This window comes from Chlorocebus sabaeus, chromosome 15, assembly GCF_047675955.1.
Source record: "Chlorocebus sabaeus isolate Y175 chromosome 15, mChlSab1.0.hap1, whole genome shotgun sequence".
NCBI classification, from domain to species: Eukaryota; Metazoa; Chordata; class Mammalia; order Primates; family Cercopithecidae; genus Chlorocebus; species Chlorocebus sabaeus.
This window is the reverse complement of record NC_132918.1, coordinates 76,117,214-76,137,074: the sequence shown is the minus strand read 5'-3', so window position 1 is coordinate 76,137,074 and position 19,861 is coordinate 76,117,214. Positions and strand designations below refer to the sequence as shown.

Genomic DNA, 19,861 nt, shown 5'->3' with positions numbered 1-19,861 from the left:
ATACATCAAATACATGATGGATCTTTATAAAATTCAATTTGTTATTTCAGTCTGGAAATGCATTATCTCTTCCTTAAAGAAAACAAATTAAGGACAGGTGATATTTTCTTTATCTCTGCCCAAAGCTTCATCCTAGGGCTCAGAAATGCTAAAGGACTTTGTACAAGGAAATGAAGCTAAAAGCTTGCTACCTTAATTATAGGATACCAGATTCTGAAAGTTAAAACAACTATTGTATTATATTGTATTATTTATATTTTAAGGGGACACCAACAGCATAGAGGAGGTGTTAATTCTAGATAAAATCTGAAGTGATTTTTCCTCATCCTTTTCTCCAAATGCTTAACTCTTCTTCCTCCATCTTAAACTCTCCTGTGGTAGAGTGATGGCTGTCTCTGAGGAAAGGATTAGGGAAATCACTTAATCATTCATGCATGTGTAGGAATGCCAATGAATATTTACTCTCTTTTAGGGATATAGTTGTTTTGTGAACCAACTCTAATTACGGAAAACATTTGTTTTCCCCAACTTCAGACACTATCTAGCATGGGAATTGGTGTATGTGAATGGTAACCTTTCCCTCATCAGACCTGAAATTATACTGAATGAGGGGTCATATACTCCATGACTAACTCAGCCCAGTACAGAGTAACATATATAATAAGGTGGATTTACTTAATCCATAAATTGTGAGCTTTCCTTGTAAAATTTTCCTTAACTCTATCATACCATTGTGTGTGTGTCATAAGAAATCGTCAGCTCAACACCTCAAATGATGCCTTCATGTATTAAAAGATGTGCCATTTGAAGCTGGGATAGTGATGCATTTTGTCCCCTGTGCTTCGTTATGTGATGTATTAGATTATATCTCAAACACAATTTGTTTGCATGCTTCCAGGAGCTGTTGATCAGCAAGAGATGATTCCAAGTAAGAATGCTGTTCTTGTGGATGGGGTTGTGCTGAATGGCCCTACAACAGATGCAAAAGCTGGAGAAAAATTTGTTGAAGAGGCCTGTAGGCTAATAATGGAAGAGGTGGTTTTGAAAGCTACAGATGTCAATGAGAAGGTAAAAATTAAAACCTGTAAGAAATTGCAGAAATGGGAAAGATAGATGTTCCCCAAATCAGTATGGCTGGATGTAAGGGAAATGGGAAGGCCAAGTTTTTATTTCTTCTATGCCTTTGTCTCAAAAGGATGTCCAGATATAAAAGTGTAGGCTGTCCTTCAGGCAATTCCTGCCTTCCTTGAAGGGTTGACTCCTTCCTCTGACAGTCATCATTCGTGGGAAGATTGACTGAGACCCTAGAGCTTAATCACATAAGGCCATGAAGCACAGGGATGAAACTCTCTGCCCTAGATAATAACATAGATAAGTAACCTGCTAATCTGACTTATGCAACTCTCTAATGCTCTTCGCTCCCCACTTTCTAGTGCACACTCTTCATGTTGCTCATGAAAATCAAGCAAAAGATAGAAAAGGATGTGAAGATATTTTAAATTTATCTTAAGGTCCTTATCAAGAGCTTGTCTGAATTTAGCCTAGAAATCTTAGATGGTTAAACCTGACTCCTTTCTGGTACCAGTTATTGATTATAGATTTCAAATTCAGGCTCAAATTCAATTCAAATTGATACTAGAACTGCTGCTAATGGCATCTACTCTTAAGAGTACTTACTATGTTCTAAGGATTACTCCTTATGTATTTAATCCTTTCAAAAGCACTAAAAGGCAGATACTATTTACTACCCCCATTTTAGAGCTGGGAAAGAAAGTCAGGCAAAAAAAGAAATACCTTGTCCAAGATTATACGCAAGTATCAGAGCTGGGACTAAAATCCAGGCAGTCTCACTTTACGATCTGCACTCTTAACTACTCCATATGCCTCTTAAAATTACCGAATTATCCTTTATCACATTGGTTTTCATGTTGGAGGTAGATTATCACCAAATGTTGTAAGGAAGAGATTTTTATTCTAGTTATATTAGTTAGAAATAAATATCATTTTGAAAAGATTTTAAATGTCAGGTGATATTTATTCTGAGGTTTTGATCACATGCTTTTGGGAAAACGAATAGGAAAATAGATTGATGCATGAATTTAGAAGTTATGTTCAAGGCAAAATCCTGATGGTGTTTGGTATTTGCCTAGAGAGCATATGTATAATTACGTAATTTCTGGTCTTCTCTGTACTTGTGAAATACTTTGGACCTGCTTTACTTTGGAGTACACTGCTCCTCTGGCAGGGTTTTTTTTTAAATTGGCCTTTATTCAGTCATTAAATATTAACTGAGTATTAGCTATGAATAAGGCTTTATATTAAGTCCTAGAGAATACAAAGAAAAACAATAGAAAGGCCCAGCTCTGAACAGAATTTATAATCTAATTGGAAGGATATGTTTTCATTAGAAAAGGCAGTGGGGGTTCCAGTGAGGATGTGAGAAATGCTTTGAGACTGGAGCAGATTTTTGGGATTTCACTCAGGAGTGGGTACTTTGAGCTCAGATGTGGAATGTAAAGGGCAAGTGGCAGGGGAAGAGAGAGGTTGGGTTTAGGGTACTCATTTCTGGAAGAAGAAAGCAGGGAGGTCAATAATGGAAAGAGCATTGCAAAAGGACAAGATGTATTTAACACAGCAAGGGGACCATTTTTTGCCCAGAAAAAAAGGGCTCACACAGGGGACTAATAAGATGAGAAATGGAAGATCTTAAGATCCTAAGTTGTCAATGAAGGAACCACAAGTCAACCACAATGTAATAGATGTGCAGGCTACCACGGGAAATTGGATTGAAAGCTATGCTCGAGTTCAGGGAAGGAGGTGAAGTTTTGATAACACTAACTAAACCTACCTTGTTTGAGATCCAACAGAGCACCATTAAAAAGTAGCCTGCAGACACATACTCAAGCTTGATGCAATGATCACTGCTAGTTTCATTAGTAGAAAATTCTTCATCAATCAGTTTTTAAAACTGAATTTACATTCAGTAAAATTTACCCCTTTGGGGTGTGTTTCTATGAGTTTCAGAAGTCATAACTATTACTACAACATGATGGAACTGTTCTATATCTTCATTAGAATAGTTATATAACTATTCTGTGCCCCTGTTTAATCCATTTTCTCCTTTCCTCTAGCCCCTGAAACCACTGATTTTCTTTCCCTATGATACTTGCCTTTTCTAGAATGTCATATTGATGGAATTGTATTGTAGCAGCCTTTGAGTCTTGCTGTTCACCCTCAACAAAATGCATTTGAGATTCATCCATGTTGTTGAATGCACCAGTAGTCATTACTTTTGATTGTCTCAGGCATTTCCAATTTACCTCTGACCTGTCATGGTTATAGCATCAGAGTTCAATTTCATACTACTTGCACAACTTGGTATTTCCTTCTGCTTCCCCCAACCTCCCAGTCTTTTCACTCCCTGGCTACTTCCCTATCTCTCTCCTCCCCTCCACAGCCAAAATTTTTAGAGATTATCTATACTCCCTCCCTCCCTCCCTTCTATTTCTTCACCTCCTACATCCTCACTTCAAAGCAATCTGGCCTCCGCCCCCACCTCTCTAAGTCAAGCTGCTCTTGCCAAGAACACCTCCTTGTTGATAAATTCCATGAGCACTTCAGTCTTTATCTAATTCGGCTTCTTAGCAGTGTTTGACAGTGGTGAACATCTCCTTCCTAAACATTCATTCTTCTTGGTTATGGTAGCACTAAACTCTTAGGAGTCTCCCTACCCCTTTGGCATGTCCTCCATAGTACAGGCAAGCTCCTCTTCCTGTGTCCATTCGTAAGTGTTGGTGATACCCAGAAAGATTCTGCTCCTCTCTTCTCTGCTGTAGGTTCTCTCTGCGTCACATCATCTACTGTTATATTATCATAGTGTATCCCTGGAACTCTGTCCTCGATCTTTTGCAAGAGCCTCAGATCAACGGCTATATAACTTTTGGATATTCTGAAGGTGCCTTGTCCTAAACATGCTTACACCTCATCATCCCCACACCACCCCAACCAGATCCTTCTTCCTGCTCTCCCCATTGCTGCCATCCAATCTTGTGTCCAAGCTGGAAACCTCAGAATGATCCTTGGCTCATGCATCTCACCCTCAAAATCTAACTGATTTCCAAGTTCTAGTGATTCTGCATTTTAAATATCTCTAAAAACTACATACTTAATACAGCATTGACCCTCATCCAGATCATCACCTTCTCTTGCCTGGTTTATTACAGCAAACTCTTATTTCAAATTTTATTTGGAATCTCCACATAACAACTAAAGCTATTGCCCCAAACACAAATATGATTCTTTCATTCCCCTGTCCTACACATTTAAATGGCTTCCTTAGAGCCAAGTCCAAACTCTGTAAATATGTCACATAAAGTCCATTATGATCTGAGCCTTGTTTATCTGTTTATTCATTCATTTATTCAACACATCTTTATGGAGCACTATTATGTGCAGACTCTGTGGTAGTCACTTGGGATCAGTGAGCAAAAAGATCTACTTGTATGGAGATTATGTAGGATACAGTAAATAACAGTATATTAGAGGGTGATAAGTGCTTTGTAAAAAGGAAGAGTAGGAAAGGTTAAAGGGGATTGATAGAGGTAATGGTTAGATTTTAATTTTGGGTAAGGGAGGCAGGATTGCTGTTGTTGAGAAAGTGACTTCTGATCTAAGCTTTGAAATAAGTGAGGGATTCAGTTATGAGGATATTTTGAAAAACATTCTAGGCAGAGGGCACAGATAGTGCAGAGACCCCAGTATGGGAACATCCCTCACGCAGTTAAGAACAGCAAGGAGGCCAGGGTGGCAGGAGCAGAGTCGGCCAGAAGGAAAGTACTCCCAGATGAGACTAGAGGAAAAATGAAACCAGGAGAAGCAGATCATAAAGAATCATTTTATATCTTTGTAAGGACCTCAGGTTTTACTTTGAAAGAAATAGGGAGCCATCAGATGTATTTGAGTAGGGGAATGGCCATGGCTTAAGTTTAGGAGGATCATTCTGGCTGCAAGATTGATAGCAGACTGTATAGGGAAGGGTACTTGCAGAGAGAAAACTACTTCAGCATTCCTGTTTTATTTATTTCCTCTCCGTTTCTCAAAAATCCATGTTCTAACCATACCATATTCTAATGTACTTGATTTTTCAGATGTGCCATAGGATCTGAATTTTTTATTTTTTTATTTTACTTTTGACCTTTGTTACTTCTGTCACTTCCATCTAGAACCTCCCTAAACTTTACTTGGTTCACTCTACTCTTATTCTAGTAACAAGTTAGATATCAGTGTCTCTAAGAAATCAGCCTTAACCTTGCAAATCTAAGATGGCACCCCTCATCAGTAGCATCGACGTCTACATTACTGTCATTGTTCTTTTCGTCTGAACTGTAGTTGCATGTTTAAATCTCCTAGTGCCCAGACGTTTTGTAATGGTAGAGTCCATGTTTCTAACATCCTTTCAATACCTAGCTATGGTGGATACTCAATTTGGGTTGTGGTTGAATCTCCAGGTGTGTGAATGGAGGCCTCCTGAGCAACTGAAACAGCTTCTTGATTTGGAGATGAGAGACTCAGGCGAGCCACCCCATAGACTATTGGAACTCTGTCGGGATGTCATACGCTACAGCGTCAAAACTAGTAAGAACTTTAATTTACTTCCTTGATCTGTACCTCTGACAAGTTCTTATGTTTGTAAAGCATTTATTTACCTCTCAAAACTGAGTATAGCGATATTTGTGGAATGAGAAATCTGGATTAAAAAATTAGTGGTTCTGACGTTTTTGCAATGGTCCCTTTAATCTCTAATCCAGATTCACTGCGAAGGCCAAAGATAAGTTGATAGGAAAACTGTTGATGTTAGTGTTTGTATGTAAATATCCTCTTCTCCTTGCCAACCCCCACGTACTATTTGTAATCGAGATCATATATTATCACTGTTACTTATTTCTTATGTTAGACCAAAGTGGCAAATAGTATTTTGATTATATATATTCGTTAAGGGATTTTAAGTCTTGATGGCCCAGAGTATGCAAAATAACGTGTTCAAAAGCTATCTTTAATATAAACAGAAATAGATTTGGAAGACACTGATTAACTCTTGGCAGTTGGTAGCTGCCAAACTATTTGATCAAATCTGGCAGTATCAAAAAATAAAAATAAAAAATAAAAGCCCTTAGATGGATATAAGACAAACGAATACATTCCAAGTTTTTGATGAGATTATTTCACAGTGATGTCATAACTGTGAACTTTCTACATGCAGTGATAGGACGTCAGTCTTACACTGAGGCGCATTCCAACTTACCTGTTAATATCCTGTTCATCCAGTGAACAAGTTTCAAAAATGGGAGAATAATCTTCTAAAATATTTCTCAGTGTAATGTAAAGGTAATCCAGTGCTTAAGACCATACAGGCATTACTTTGTAAATTCTGACACTGGACTAAATTTAGTGGAAAGAACATAATAAAATTCTGGCTAAAAATAATTGGAGTATATTCCCTTGGGAAAGTCTAGTGTATGTATCAAAAACCCAGTTAGCATTTCAAAAGCAGAGATAGGTATCTTATTATTACAGTGCATGTCAAAAGTGTAGAATGACATTTAATGCAGTAGATTTTTCAGTTTACTGGATATTTTCCATGTTACCATGGAAATCAATCATAAATTAACACAGAACTAAAAAAAACTTATTAAAATTACTTGTAGCAGTGCCTGTTTTTTTTTTTTTTGCCAGATCAGAGGAAGTTTTCCACGTTTAAGCTGAAAAGACATTTTCTTTTGAGACTTGTTTTTTATTGAACCCCTAGTTTAAAGAGAAAAAAAAAAAACTAAAATAAATTAAAGCCAGATGCTGTAAGTTGTAATGAGAGGTCACCAAATTAAATGATTCCCAAATACTCAAATGTAGAAATAGACCTCCTGCCTATTTATTCTGTCATGCTGAGCTTCCTGTGATTGAGAATGTCAAGCCAGTTAGCTGGGTGTATGGTGTGATTATTCACATGGTGTAAAGCCAAGAACCTTTATGAGACCTTTTATAGGAGGGGAAAAAATTAAAACTGGAACAAGATGTTTGTCTGTTAAAGGCAATTGCATTTGAAGCAAATTGAATCAGAAGTGTACATAAGCCGCATAGTGAGTCACATCTTACTCCATCTATATACTGCCAGTCGCATGGGTACAATCTGAAAAATGAAAAGGCTGCTCAGTGCCATAGCCTGGGGCGAACTCTGTTGTAAGTGAAATGTATATGAAGTGAGAAGTTAATATTGATATTTTCAGAAAAAAAGGCAGTACCCTGTGATCCTTGGACAAACAATGTTCAAATAATTATTTAAAGGGTTCTGGTTTGGGTCTGGGTTGTAAAAAAGAGGAGCAAGTAAATCAAAGCTCTTAAAAGATAACTCAGATTTTACTTAGAAACACTGATCAGCAGAAAGGGCTCTGAGATGAGTCTTCAACATGTTCTTCCTTGTACATGATCCTGTTATGGATTTTTTTTAAAATGGGGTATAATTTATATTCAGTAAAATGCACAAATCATAATTGCTTGGCATGATGAATTTGTACATAGCTGTGCATATGGAGCCATCACCTGGATCTAGATATAGACCAATTCTAGCACTCCAGAGGCTCTCTGAAGTCCCTTCCCAATCCATAATTCTTTCTACAAAGTACCTAGAATTCTAACCACCATCTCCTTAGCTTTGTTGATTTTGAATGCCGTATCAATGGAATTACGTTATATATAATTCTTGTGTGTGTGTCTGTTTTCATTTTCTGAAAGATTCATTTATGTTAATGCTGTATCAGTTTTTTTTTATTGCTGCATAGATGAATGCTCCATTTTAAATTTGCAGACCACCCAAGATTTTTCAACCAATTGTATGCTGGACTTGATTACTACTCCTTGGTGGCCCGATTTATGACCGAAGCATTGAATCCAAGTGTGTAAGTGCCATGCTATAGAAATTTCACACCAAATGTGGATTAGAGACTTTTTAGATGACATTTTATTTCAAAATTTTCTATTTAATGGTTTCTTTCGCATAGTGCCATCACAAATAATGGAATAGTTTTATGATACTTATCAGATTCAAATAGTTGTTTGATTTAAATAGTGGTACCGTGAGATGGAAAAGGCAGTTATTATTATCTCCACTTAACAGATGAGAAAATGGATTGGGCAATTTTTTGGCTTATCCTGCATGAAAAGCCATTTTCTGTGCTAAGTGATGGAGAGACATATTGAACAAATAAACCTTGACTCTGCCCTCATGGAGCATAATATCTGGTATAAAAATGCTAATCGAAGTGGTTCACAAAAATTCATGTAAAATCCAAACTCTCATCTGAAGGAAAAGTATGAAGTGTTCTAAGTATTAATACGAATGGGGTAATTCTTCCTAGTTGGAAGCTCAGGAAAGTGTGCTCTGCAGAGGTGACAGTCGGCACTGAAGAATAAGTGTTATTAAGTAATACGGTGAGGGATGAGTTCTAAATAGATAGAAAGACGTGTATAAAGGCTCTGTGGCGGGACACAGCATGCCATTCTCTAAGAACTGGAAGGTCAGTGTGGGTATAGCCGAGAGTTACAAGGACTGTAGTGGAGAATAAGACTAGAGAAAGAGAGAGAAAGACAGGAGCCAGACATACAGGGCACAGGTGACCATGTTTATGAGTCATTCTAAATGTAACAAAAAGCCATTGAGGGTTTCTAAATCACTCGGTGCCATTTGCTTATTGAAAAAATCTCTAAAAGTATAAATAGGTTGGAGAGGACCCGTTAGGAGGGCATTACTTTAGTCAAGTGAGAGAGGAAAGTAGCTTGGACTTGAAGAGAAGAGGTAGGAATAGAGCGGGAAAGAATGAGTTCAGAAAATAAAACAGAAAGGACGGGATACACATCTTGGAAATAATGGTAGGACGGAGAAGGTTTCTGGGACAATGCCTGTGTTTCTGGCTTTCATAGCTGGGTACATGGTCATATCATTCATAGAAATAAGAAGCACTGGGAGAGGGAACTGGTTTTCAAGTACATGGTGAAGGAGGCAAGAGCAAGCAATCCATTTTCAGTTGTGGGCATTTGAGTTTGCAGTGACTTTAAAATACCCAAGAATACATAGGAACTAAGCTGAGAAATACATGGGCCTGGAATTCTGATGTCTATATGAAAGGTATAAATTTAAGAATTATCAGTGAAATGATGGTAATTGAAATGGTGGACGTGGATGAGATTTCCTATGTCAGTGATTCAACACCCTGACTATTCATGAGAATCACTTGAGAATTTTATAAAAATGTATTGATACCTGGGTGCCAACCCAGGCCAATTAAATCTGAATTTCTGTGGCTGTGCCCCATGCATTGATATATTTACAAAGTTCAACAAATGATTTCACTGGGAAGCCAAGATAAAGAACCACTGCTCAGGGGACAGAGTATAGAGTGGGGAGAGAAGAGGGCTCCAGACTGGGCGTTGAGGACATCTAACATTTAATGGTTAGGAAGAACAGGGTCAGCTTACAATGGCGAGAATAGAAAGAAAAAACCAAAAGGCTAGCTGTGGCAGCCATGAGGAGAGTATGCTTAGTGTCACATGTTGTTGAATATTCAACTAAGAGCTTAAACAGCGTCCACTGGATTAGCTACATGGACATCCCTGGCAACTTTACGGATGTTTTGTTGGAGTGATGAGAGCAGATACCAGGTTACAATCAGTTACAGTGAGGGTAAGTCAGAAGAGACAGTAAAATTACATACCTTTCTCAATCTTTTCTTGTATATGCCAGGTTTTCTAACTCTTCATCTAAGTTCAAAAATCTCTAAATATTTCAGATTAAAGAAGTGTTAAATTGCTGCTAAGCTAAACCATCCACTCAAAATATGCCAGCCCACGAGTGTGTTCTATCTTGTCTTTCCCTCCACCTCCAGGCTGATTCCTAGGTTTATAATTGAGCCAGTTTTCAAAGACAGGCTTAATACTTTTATTATGAAAAAGTGAACAACTATTTTATATATATTTGTAGGTTCACATAAATATATATGCTTTTCTTTCACACTTTTGGTGTATGTACACTGGTTTCATAACATGGTTGAAAAACAATCTTTTTTTTTTTTTTTTGAGACAGAGTCTTGCTCTGTTGCCCAGACTGGAGTACAGTGGCACAATCTCGGCTTACTGCAACCTCTGCTTCCCAGGTTCAAATGATTGTCTGCCTCAGTCTCCTGAGTACCTGGGATTACAGGCCCCCGCCACCATGTGGCGCTAATTTTTGTAGTTTTAGTAGAGATGGGGTTTCACCATCTTGACCAGGCTGGTCTTGAACTCCTGACCTCATGATCCACCCACCTTGGACTCCCAAAGTGCTGGGATTACAGGTGTGAGCCACCTCACCCGGCCGAATCTATGTTTGTAAGATGGCATAATATCTGTAGAGTTCTTGACACATATGTAGGTGATAAATAGTAGGTGATACATAGATGACCAACTTTTATGCCTCAATCCCAAAGTTTTCCTTTCCAGATGTTAAAATAATTGCATTAAATTCTGTGACTACAAATCTAAATGTGTCTGCTTAACACATTTAGATTACACATTTATTCAGATACAATTTAATGTAGTCCCTTAATTGAGAAGGAGATCATAGATATGTAGTCACCCTCAAGTTGTCTGGAGAGAGAGAAAATACTCAAACACTACCAAACAAGGCATGGTGACTGTTGCAATGTGGGTTCCCAGGAATGCTGCTCTAGATGGTGTTTAGTGAGTGGGATGTTTATTAAGGAGTTGATCCCTTGGGATCAACATGAGTGACCTGGGGAGGAGGAGGAGGATGCAAGAAAGGGCAGGGATAGGAGGCAAGTTGCCATGCAGCCTCCATGGCAATCTTGGCTGATGCTCGGAGATCTCTGGAACTACAGTGGCCCTTCAAGAGTGGTCTGCAGTTGGGCCCAGACAGCCAGGCCTTTACATCTCCAGCAGTCATCAGGTGTAGACCATCACAAGAAGGGGTGTGACCCTGGAGGAGGTAGCTCCCTGCAGCTGAGGCAATCTCTAAAGGGGCTAAAACAGCAATGCTCTGAGACAACAGCATTCCAGCCCGAGCAACAAATCCTACACTGACAAGGGATTTGGGCAGTGCTTTGCAGTAAAATTATCACATAAGAGATGTCTCACAGAACACTCCTCATTTATACAGACAGAGAGTGTAGAGGAAACCCTGGTTCAGGTGGAGTAGTCTCCACTTAGAATATCTAGAGGGGACTGTTAGCGTACTCACGGTAGTAATCTGATAAAACCTGGTTACCATGACAATGAATTTTCTTTCACCATCAACAGCATCCAAGGCAGTATTCCAAGCATCCGAAGAGTGAAATGGCCACTGCCCATGACTAATATATAGGATGCAAATGCGTTGCCTTTATCTCTCCTCATGGAATTGAGGTTTTTCTAGAAAGTAAGACTGCTGCAGCAGCTTGCAGATCCCTAAGGCCACAAGCTATTGGCACTTATCTAACCATGACTAGTGCTGTCACTAATGGAGTAATTCTCTATTTTCAATGGATAAATTTCCAAAGACTGCCTACACTTCAGCAGCCACTTGGTTTAATAGAACTCTGTGTGCATTTCTTGGGACACCAAAGGAATGTTTTGACTCTAGTCATAGAAGTGAAGTGTTTTTTATATCCATCTAGTTATACGTATGAGGTGTCCCCAGTGTTTCTGTTAGTGGAAGAAGCGGTTCTGAAGAAAATGATTGAATTTATTGGCTGGAAAGAAGGGGATGGAATATTTAACCCAGGTGAGTACAATGAGTTATTGATATCAATCTTCCAATACAAACACATAAAAATTTACCTATATGAGGAACAACTTGCAGATTTATACATGACAAAAAGTTGGGTATTAATAATTCTACTTGCTAAGAATCTAGCTTATGCCTTTCTCCAGAGTGATCACGTTTTGTATTAATGCTAAATAAGTGACATACATACTTCATGAATGAGACGCCTACAGTTTAGGATTCATATCTAACACAAACGAATTGATCAGTGGCTGGAAGTTTGGAAAGCCTATAAGTCCTCTAAATTTTAAAATCAAATTTTACTTGAGAAGGTTTCTGAATTACATTTGTTTATCCTGTAGTCCTTTTTTGGAGCCAGAAACCAACAAATATTATTTCAATTTTATTGATTAGGTGACAGAAAGAATATTAACTATGGAGACCTAGGTACTGACTCTAAGTCCAGAGCTGACAGATTGAGACTTTTGGTTTGAAAAAAACCCTGTCATGAAAATACACCAAAATTTATCTTTTTTCCTAAGAATAAAAGTTCTGGAATTAGAGATTAGGGTATGCAATAAAATCTTCAGAGTAGTGGGAGCAGGGAGGTCGCTGCTCATGTGCTTTTCACAGTGATTTTTCATTAGACTAGCGCAGCCATGGCCATCCATGCTTTCCACTGTATTCAGCATTTTGTGAGCTACAACTTCATGCTACAAATATGCCATTTTAATTTTGTTTTTGCAGGTGGCTCAGTGTCCAATATGTATGCAATGAATTTAGCTAGGTACAAATATTGTCCCGATATTAAGGAAAAGGGGCTGTCTGGTTCGCCAAGATTAATCCTTTTCACATCTGCAGAGGTAAAATTATTTTTTGTGTTGAATATAGATTTTCTGAGAATGTATATTTAAGAGGGCTTGTTTGAGGACTCCTGATGCGATTGTGTCCTATACTCATGTGACTGATATGCTGCAGTATAACATAGTATTTCATTCCAAAGTAAATTCTAAGGAGTTTGATGTTGTAACACTTGGTCCAATTTTGTGTAATTACCTTTATTTAAAGTGTATAGTCTGTAAAAACATTTTAAGAAAAGAATATTAAATTTGAAAGTGCTATCTCTGTGAATCTCTTTTTTTTTGAGTGTCTTATTTGTCAGTATTTAGATGAACACTATGGATCTCAGCTATGTCTTCTACTCACATTTCCTTGTAAAATGATTGCTTTGATTGGCTAATATAAGGGATGTGTATCTTACTTTTCCAGGGAAAAGATATACAGTAACAACGAAAACACACACACACACACACACACACACACACACAGAGAGAGAAAAAGACAGAGAGAGAGAGAGAGAGATTTTGCCACAGTTCTCAATCTCTTCTATTTTACTCTCTACTCAAGTAGGAGGTCAGATGGTGGATAAGTACATTGGCTTTGAGTTAGGCTGCCTGGATTCAGTCTCTGCCTCTGCCACTTACTATCTGAGTAACCTTGAGTTAATTTCTCTGTGCCTCAGTTTCCTAAATTTGTAAAAATAAGTTTATCGCTTAGCTCTTATAACCCACAAATCACCCCAAATATACAGTTATCATTTCATAACTGTATATTATCTCTTGTAAGTCTCAAGATAGCTGGGCAAATTTGCTGCTCTTGGCTGGGCCCCCTTCCACGTCTAGGGGTTGGCTGGTTGATGGCCCATCTATGAGTGGCTCAGCCTGGATGATTCCAGTGATGCCTCTCTGCTCCATATGTCTCTCATTCTCCAGGTCAGTCTAGGTGTGTCCTCATGGCAATGGTGCAGGTGTAAAAGGGCATGGCAACACATCAGGCCTCTTGAGTCTTAGCCTCGGAACCGGCCATTGTTACTTCTGCCTCATTTTCTTGACAAAGTCCCATTTGTGAGTCCAGATCCAAGATGTGGGAAGACCCCATCTCATGGGGAGACTTGCTGTAAAGTCACCAGGCAGAGGATTTGAATACATGGAACAGAGTACCACTGGAACCACTAGAACAATCCAGCAACCATGCAGTAGTTGCTGATTAGTGAGTTTTGGCAAATGTTAAATGAGTAATTGCATGTAAAGTAGCATCTGAGACATAATAGATTTTTTAAAATATTAAATATAATTGTTACTAGGAGAATGATCAAGCTACAACAAGGTGGGCAGAAGTAGATGGCACAGCTTAAGTGCATCCTTTATATGGAAGAGACTTTTTCCCTTTCCTGTTCTTGTGTGACTCCAGTGGATGCCTCTGTCTATTCTACCACTGCTTCATCACCCAGGTTCTTGGCAGAATGAGTTTAGCTTCTTACCTTCTGAGGTAATACCAGGTATCCTGTCATTAACATGAAGTGGGCAAAATAAAAAACTGAGGGTTTGTTATTTCCAGCTGGGCTTTCCTGTATCTATCGTTTTCTTCTAAATATAAAAGTTAGTCTCTTATTGCAAAAGGACCAATTGTGCACTAATTTCTCCTCAGTAGGAGAAAATATGACCACTCTCATGTTTTCCTCTTGCCCTGTCTGACCTTTGCTCTGGTTCTTTCAGCACTAAGTGCAAAGTGGGAGTTGAGTGATGGGAGGCAACTGGGAGGAATCATCTAGCCTGAGATTCTTAACTCGGCCATTCGAGGCTCTTGTTCATAAGACATTCTTTCTGTACCAAGAGAAGAATGTTTGGTAATATGGACAGCTGGAAAAAAGTACCTGATTATTTGGGATTATTATGGAATAGAGTTTCCTTCTTCATGCTTCAGCCCTGGATATTTCAGTGTGAGGGACCCCAGTGGATCATAAATGCAGAGTCTCTTCTGCATTCAAACTGCTATTTCCAAGCGTGGGAAAGCTGATTAAATGGCTCCCTGGTTATCAGCTCAGGTTTTTTACTTTTGCCTTTTTCATTCTTCATTTGGTTTAAAGCTTGCTGGAGTTCTTCTGGAATAATTACCATGGAAAGGGGAAAGATATTATATGGAAGCCTAGAATAAAGATGATGCCTGGGAAATATCAGTAACAGGTGGGGCTTGTGAATTGGGAGTGAAAAGAAAGTGAAACCTTATGTAGTTGTGAAACCAGAACTAAGTGGTTTTTAAAAATTTTCCAAATAGAGGCAAAATATATGCCTTGGCTAACATGCCAGCAGAAGTTGGAGCCAGAAAAACCAAGAACTAGGTGTGAATTCCACAGAAAAATTACATCACTTCGAGCACACTGTAGCCTTGAATTTATATTTTCACTCCATTGGTTGAAACACTACTTTGCAGCTCATTCCTTTCCCTGCTCTCTCAAAGAGTCAAGTTATAGCATTTGCACTATTTTAATTCATATTTTATTGACTGCCTTTACTACTTATTACAACAAATCAATCTATTTCATTAAAGAATTAAAGAAGGTTGTGTTACTAAACAGTCTTAAACTCTGCATTAGTCTTTTTGCTATATCTCCCTTATTTCCTTTTAGGGGTTTGGTCCATGGCCCAGTACTGTTCTATTAGGTGGTCTTTTCCAGTTTTTGTGCTACCCCAAATTACTCCATCTCTATCTTGCACCATCAAGTGCAGAATATATGTACCCACCACTGAAGGTGTTTTTGCATGCGTTAGGCTTTTATTGTAATTCTACTATTGATAGATAGAGACCTGCAAGATCACGACTAAAACCTCTGTACTGTCAGTATATCCAAGGTTGCCTCTCTAGTGCTAAATGGGAATCTAAGAGAAGGGAACTTTTGGGGAAATAAAAGTAATAAATCTATGACTTGGTTTGCACTTTGATGTAAATTCCATGGGTGTATAGAAATCCCAAGTTTGTAAAGTTCCTGTATATTTCAGATCACTTCTGGAATTAGCATAAAGTAGTGATCATGATTTGCCACTAAAAAGCAAGGGTGAAAAAGAAACTCTTACCTCCCAGGCCAGTAATCAATGGCCTAGCTCCTCTCTAGCAGGGCTTGGGCTGGGAGAGGCAAGTGAGGTAGGTTATCTAGGGTGTGTCTCAGGGTCATGCCTCTAAATTTTGCACCGTAAGGTGCCTCCTTCACTTCCTCCTGATCGCTGAGTGAGAGCTGAGGTTGAGTTGCGATGGGATGTGATTGCAGGTCTTCTCCACAGGCAAGCAGGTGCTTCATAGGACATCTTGCAGAGCATGAGTCTGGGGGGTTCAGTCTATCTGGCTTCTGGTTCTGGCCTCTTCGGGAATTAAACCAGCTGTGTGTTCTTAGAGACATCCCCTGGAAACTTTTTCTTCATTCTCTAAAATGTAACATTTATTACCCCGTTCTCTCTACCAGCTAACTTGAGAATCAAATTAGTCAGCATTGGAGTCCAGGTGTCCAGGGCACAGTGTACACTGAGGAGAAAGCAGCAGTTCATTGAGCAGCTCAAGGTCATAGAAAAAAAATCCTTGTGGGAGCCAGAAAGTAAAACTCCTGCTCAATGCTGTCTTTCATGTAGGCACTTGCCATTTTATCTTTATAGAAAGGAACACCCACTGAGAGTTTTTTCGTCTTCTGTAGATTTATGAAACCTATGGGGAGGTTGGGTCTTAGAACAACCGACTTATCTTTTGCCAGTGATAGAAACAGCCACTGTTTGTTTCTAAATGCAGTTTTTGCTTTTGAATTCCAGCCTTCTAGGTTTTTCCTTTCCTTGAAACTACTCAGCATGTCTGAAGCATCACCTTCTTTTGTTCCCCTTCCAGGACTCTTCCTTCTCTGAAGCTTTCAGATATTTAAACTTCAGTTTTGTAGAGTTTTTTTTTTTTAATCTGTCTATCTCAGATTGACATTGGGTTGTAATTTGCACTGAGGTACTTAAAGAGAGCTCCACTATTCTTATTCCGATTACAAGTTTTTTTTATTCAGCAGATTCATTGATTGGAGATATTTTGCTATTTCTCAGGGGGAGAGCATTGTGATTTTCCTTATAGGTAGATATCAGTGGGGTAGGCTAGCATTTATCATTATGAAATCAATAGCTGTTTGGTTGCCAGAGCCCAACTCTCTGGTGAGAAGTAACTCACCCGAGCTGTGTCACCTTAGCTATGGCAGGCAGGTTACCGCCAACCAGCATAGGCTGGTGGAGCAAGTAGAGAATTAATTACACTTTCATGTACATCATTACTCTTCAGTATGCATATAGTCTTGTTACAACCTGAAATAAAAGCATCCTATAGGCATTTTGGACATGTCCTATTTGATATTTGGAAATTAATTATTTAGAATGGTTTCACTGTTCCTGATGTTACTTCTGCATTTATTTTTACAGAGTTAAAAAAAGAGCTCCCAATAAAACTCTCTTGACAAAAGAAGGAAAAAATTACCACATTTGAGGGAATATATCAAGTGAAGTGTGAAGGCATGACTACTCTTTTAATGTATTCATACCTACAAATTACTAAGATTTTCTTTGGAACAATGATGTCCCTTTAGCACCCTCATTTTTCTGGGATGAAAAAGAATTGACCACCTGTCCTCACTAATGTATGAAAAGCGACATATTCATTGTTTGCATGCTAATTATTTTATGGGCTGCATGTAGTGTAGAGAAGGCCCAATAATGTAAAGCACACACTACTATTTATCAATATGAAATAGACCAGACTTAATTCCATATTCACCTATTAGCCTCACTCATGCCATAGCTGAGTAGGTTTGTCTATTAGTACTCTCGTTCTTATGATTTTAGCCACATTCTTGTGTGTTTAATTTCAGTCTTGTGTTCAGTATTAAACCAGATTGGTCAAGTGTCTGATCAGCACCTATAACTCATTGTTTGCTCTAAGAAATAATTAAATTCCTCTCTAGCCTGTGATTGCAATCTTTGAGATAGAGTCATGCCCTCTCCTTAGAGGGTTTCAAGTCAGCAGTGGACTAGATTCTAAATTTCCATTAATACTAAGTCTTAGGGGTAGCATCAGGAGAAACTTTACTTTTCTCAATGGGATGGAAAACAACAGCCTCCAGTGTCCTGGTTTGTTCCATGTGCCAGGCTCTGTGCTAAGCCCTTTACATATATTATTAACCCACTTATCACAAGCAGATGGAGTAGGCATTATTGGCATGATCTCTTTAAAGATTAGGAAATTGAGGCTTGGAGACTGTATATTATTTGTTCAAGATTCCATAGTTATAACTGGAATACTTGACATTCAATCTTGGTTTCTCTGACCCCAAAGTGAATGTTCTCAACCACTATGCTAAGGAGCTCAATTACTTTTTTATGCAATGATGTCCCAAAGACTATGCTCAACCATACTGACTTTTATCTGCGCCTCTGATAATAAGCAATGCTTTTTTTGTGTCATGTATTCATGTCTCTCCGTTCCCCACTGTCCCTTTTAATTCAGTGTCATTACTCCATGAAGAAGGCAGCCTCTTTTCTTGGGATTGGCACTGAGAATGTTTGCTTTGTGGAAACAGATGGAAGGTAATGGGGACAGGATCCGGAAGCCTGGTGGGTGGAGGGAAAAATTCATACGGTTTATAAAGCAGTATCATTGTCTGTTAACTACAAAACATAACTGAAAGTCTCAAATCTTTGTCCCTTAGAGGTAAAATGATACCGGAGGAACTGGAGAAGCAAGTCTGGCAAGCCAGAAAAGAGGTGAGAGGGGAGAAAGCAAGAGGGAGAGATAACGTGTGTGTGTGCGTGCGCGCGCTTATGAGAGAGACAGAATAGCAAGGAGAGAATGCAAACAGCCCAAACCATTTCTGTGTGTGGGAGAGAGAAGAGAGCATGTTGGAATTAAAATAGGAAAACTCATTTACAGATGTTCTATTTCCAAGTGCTTGGCTCTCCATGTTCTGTGGAGTTTCCTGGATATTCATGTTCCCAGGTAGCTGGAGCCTATTAAAACAATGAAATCACCAGTATTCAGGATTCTTGGCTAGAAGCAGCTCTAAGGATGAACCCAGTCTCTCCAGCAGGGCCCCAGCATCTCCTCTCCTTATAACTCCTCCCTCTGAGAAATCTGCAGGACAAACCGATTTTCTCTGGGCTGCATTCAGGGTGATTCCTGATTTCTTGACCAACCTATTCTCCCAGGTTGCTTCCAACCCAAAAACTCATCTATTACTATCACCCCCCTGTTGGGTCTGTATCTAGTAGTTCAGTGGCAAAACGTCCTTTCTTCCTTAGCTGCTAGAACATATTAAAACTGAAATATTGGAGAAAGCAAGGCATGGCTCTGTGCACCTGCTATGGCTCCAGCCAAGGCTGGCCTTAACACCTGCATTTTAAAAAGAGACGTCATTAGGCCAGGTGCGGTGGCTCACACTTGTAATCTCAACACTTCGGGAGGCTGAGGCGGGCAGATTATGAGGTCAGGAGATCCAACCCATCTTGGCCAATACAGTGAAACCCGGTCTCTATAACACAAAAAAAATCGCCGGGCCTGGTGGCGCACGCCTGTAATCCCAGCTACTCGGGAGACTAAGGCGGGAGAATCGCTTGAACCCAGGAGGCGGAGGTTGCAGTGAGCTGAGATCACACCAGTGCACCGCAGCCTGAGCGACAGAGTAAGACTCCATCTCAAAAAGAAAAAAAAAGAAAAATGTCATTATTTTGGTGTCAGCCATTTTGCTTTTTGGACCAAAAGCCTGCTAGATCTGCTGCTTCTCTCCCATCCCACTGCTACCTGCTAATGGAGCTTGAGTCCATTCTCCAGTAACTTTCCAATAGGTAGCAACAAAGTCAGGCATGACTACGGAAAAATAAAAAGCCTGGCTCCCGAGCTGGGATACACGTGTATCTATCCTCATAGGAGTTCATCCTCTAACAAGGATGGGTTTTTAAATGTTTTTAAGTTCAAATATTACAGTTCTGTTATTATACTTTTTTTTTCTCAAGTTTTCATAAAAATCACCTAGCCCTGGGGAATGCTAGATCACAATATTTGGCTTGAACTTCTGTATTTAAAATTTCTGCCATTATTGCAGATATATGACTTCAGGTATGTGTCCTTCATCTACATTTCTTTTTTAAACATTCCAATGACAAGTGAACTTGATTGTTATCTGGTGGTTTACATAATCAGATTTGACTCGGGTATAATTCTGAGTAACAACTTGTA

At 39.0% G+C, this 19,861-nt stretch overlaps 1 protein-coding gene across 2 annotated transcripts in view; it reads left to right on the top strand.

Annotated features, from left to right (window-relative positions):
• Nucleotides 1-19,861, top strand: part of GADL1 (glutamate decarboxylase like 1) — a 168,525-nt gene that overhangs the window by 32,959 nt on the left and 115,705 nt on the right. For both annotated transcript variants that reach the window (XM_008009354.3, XM_073023666.1), the window contains exons 2-8: nucleotides 899-1,068; nucleotides 5,508-5,634; nucleotides 7,859-7,949; nucleotides 11,697-11,803; nucleotides 12,533-12,648; nucleotides 18,137-18,216; nucleotides 18,339-18,393. In XM_008009354.3, the coding sequence (XP_008007545.1) occupies nucleotides 899-1,068; nucleotides 5,508-5,634; nucleotides 7,859-7,949; nucleotides 11,697-11,803; nucleotides 12,533-12,648; nucleotides 18,137-18,216; nucleotides 18,339-18,393 (746 nt within the window). The remainder of the gene's footprint in view (nucleotides 1-898; nucleotides 1,069-5,507; nucleotides 5,635-7,858; nucleotides 7,950-11,696; nucleotides 11,804-12,532; nucleotides 12,649-18,136; nucleotides 18,217-18,338; nucleotides 18,394-19,861) is intronic.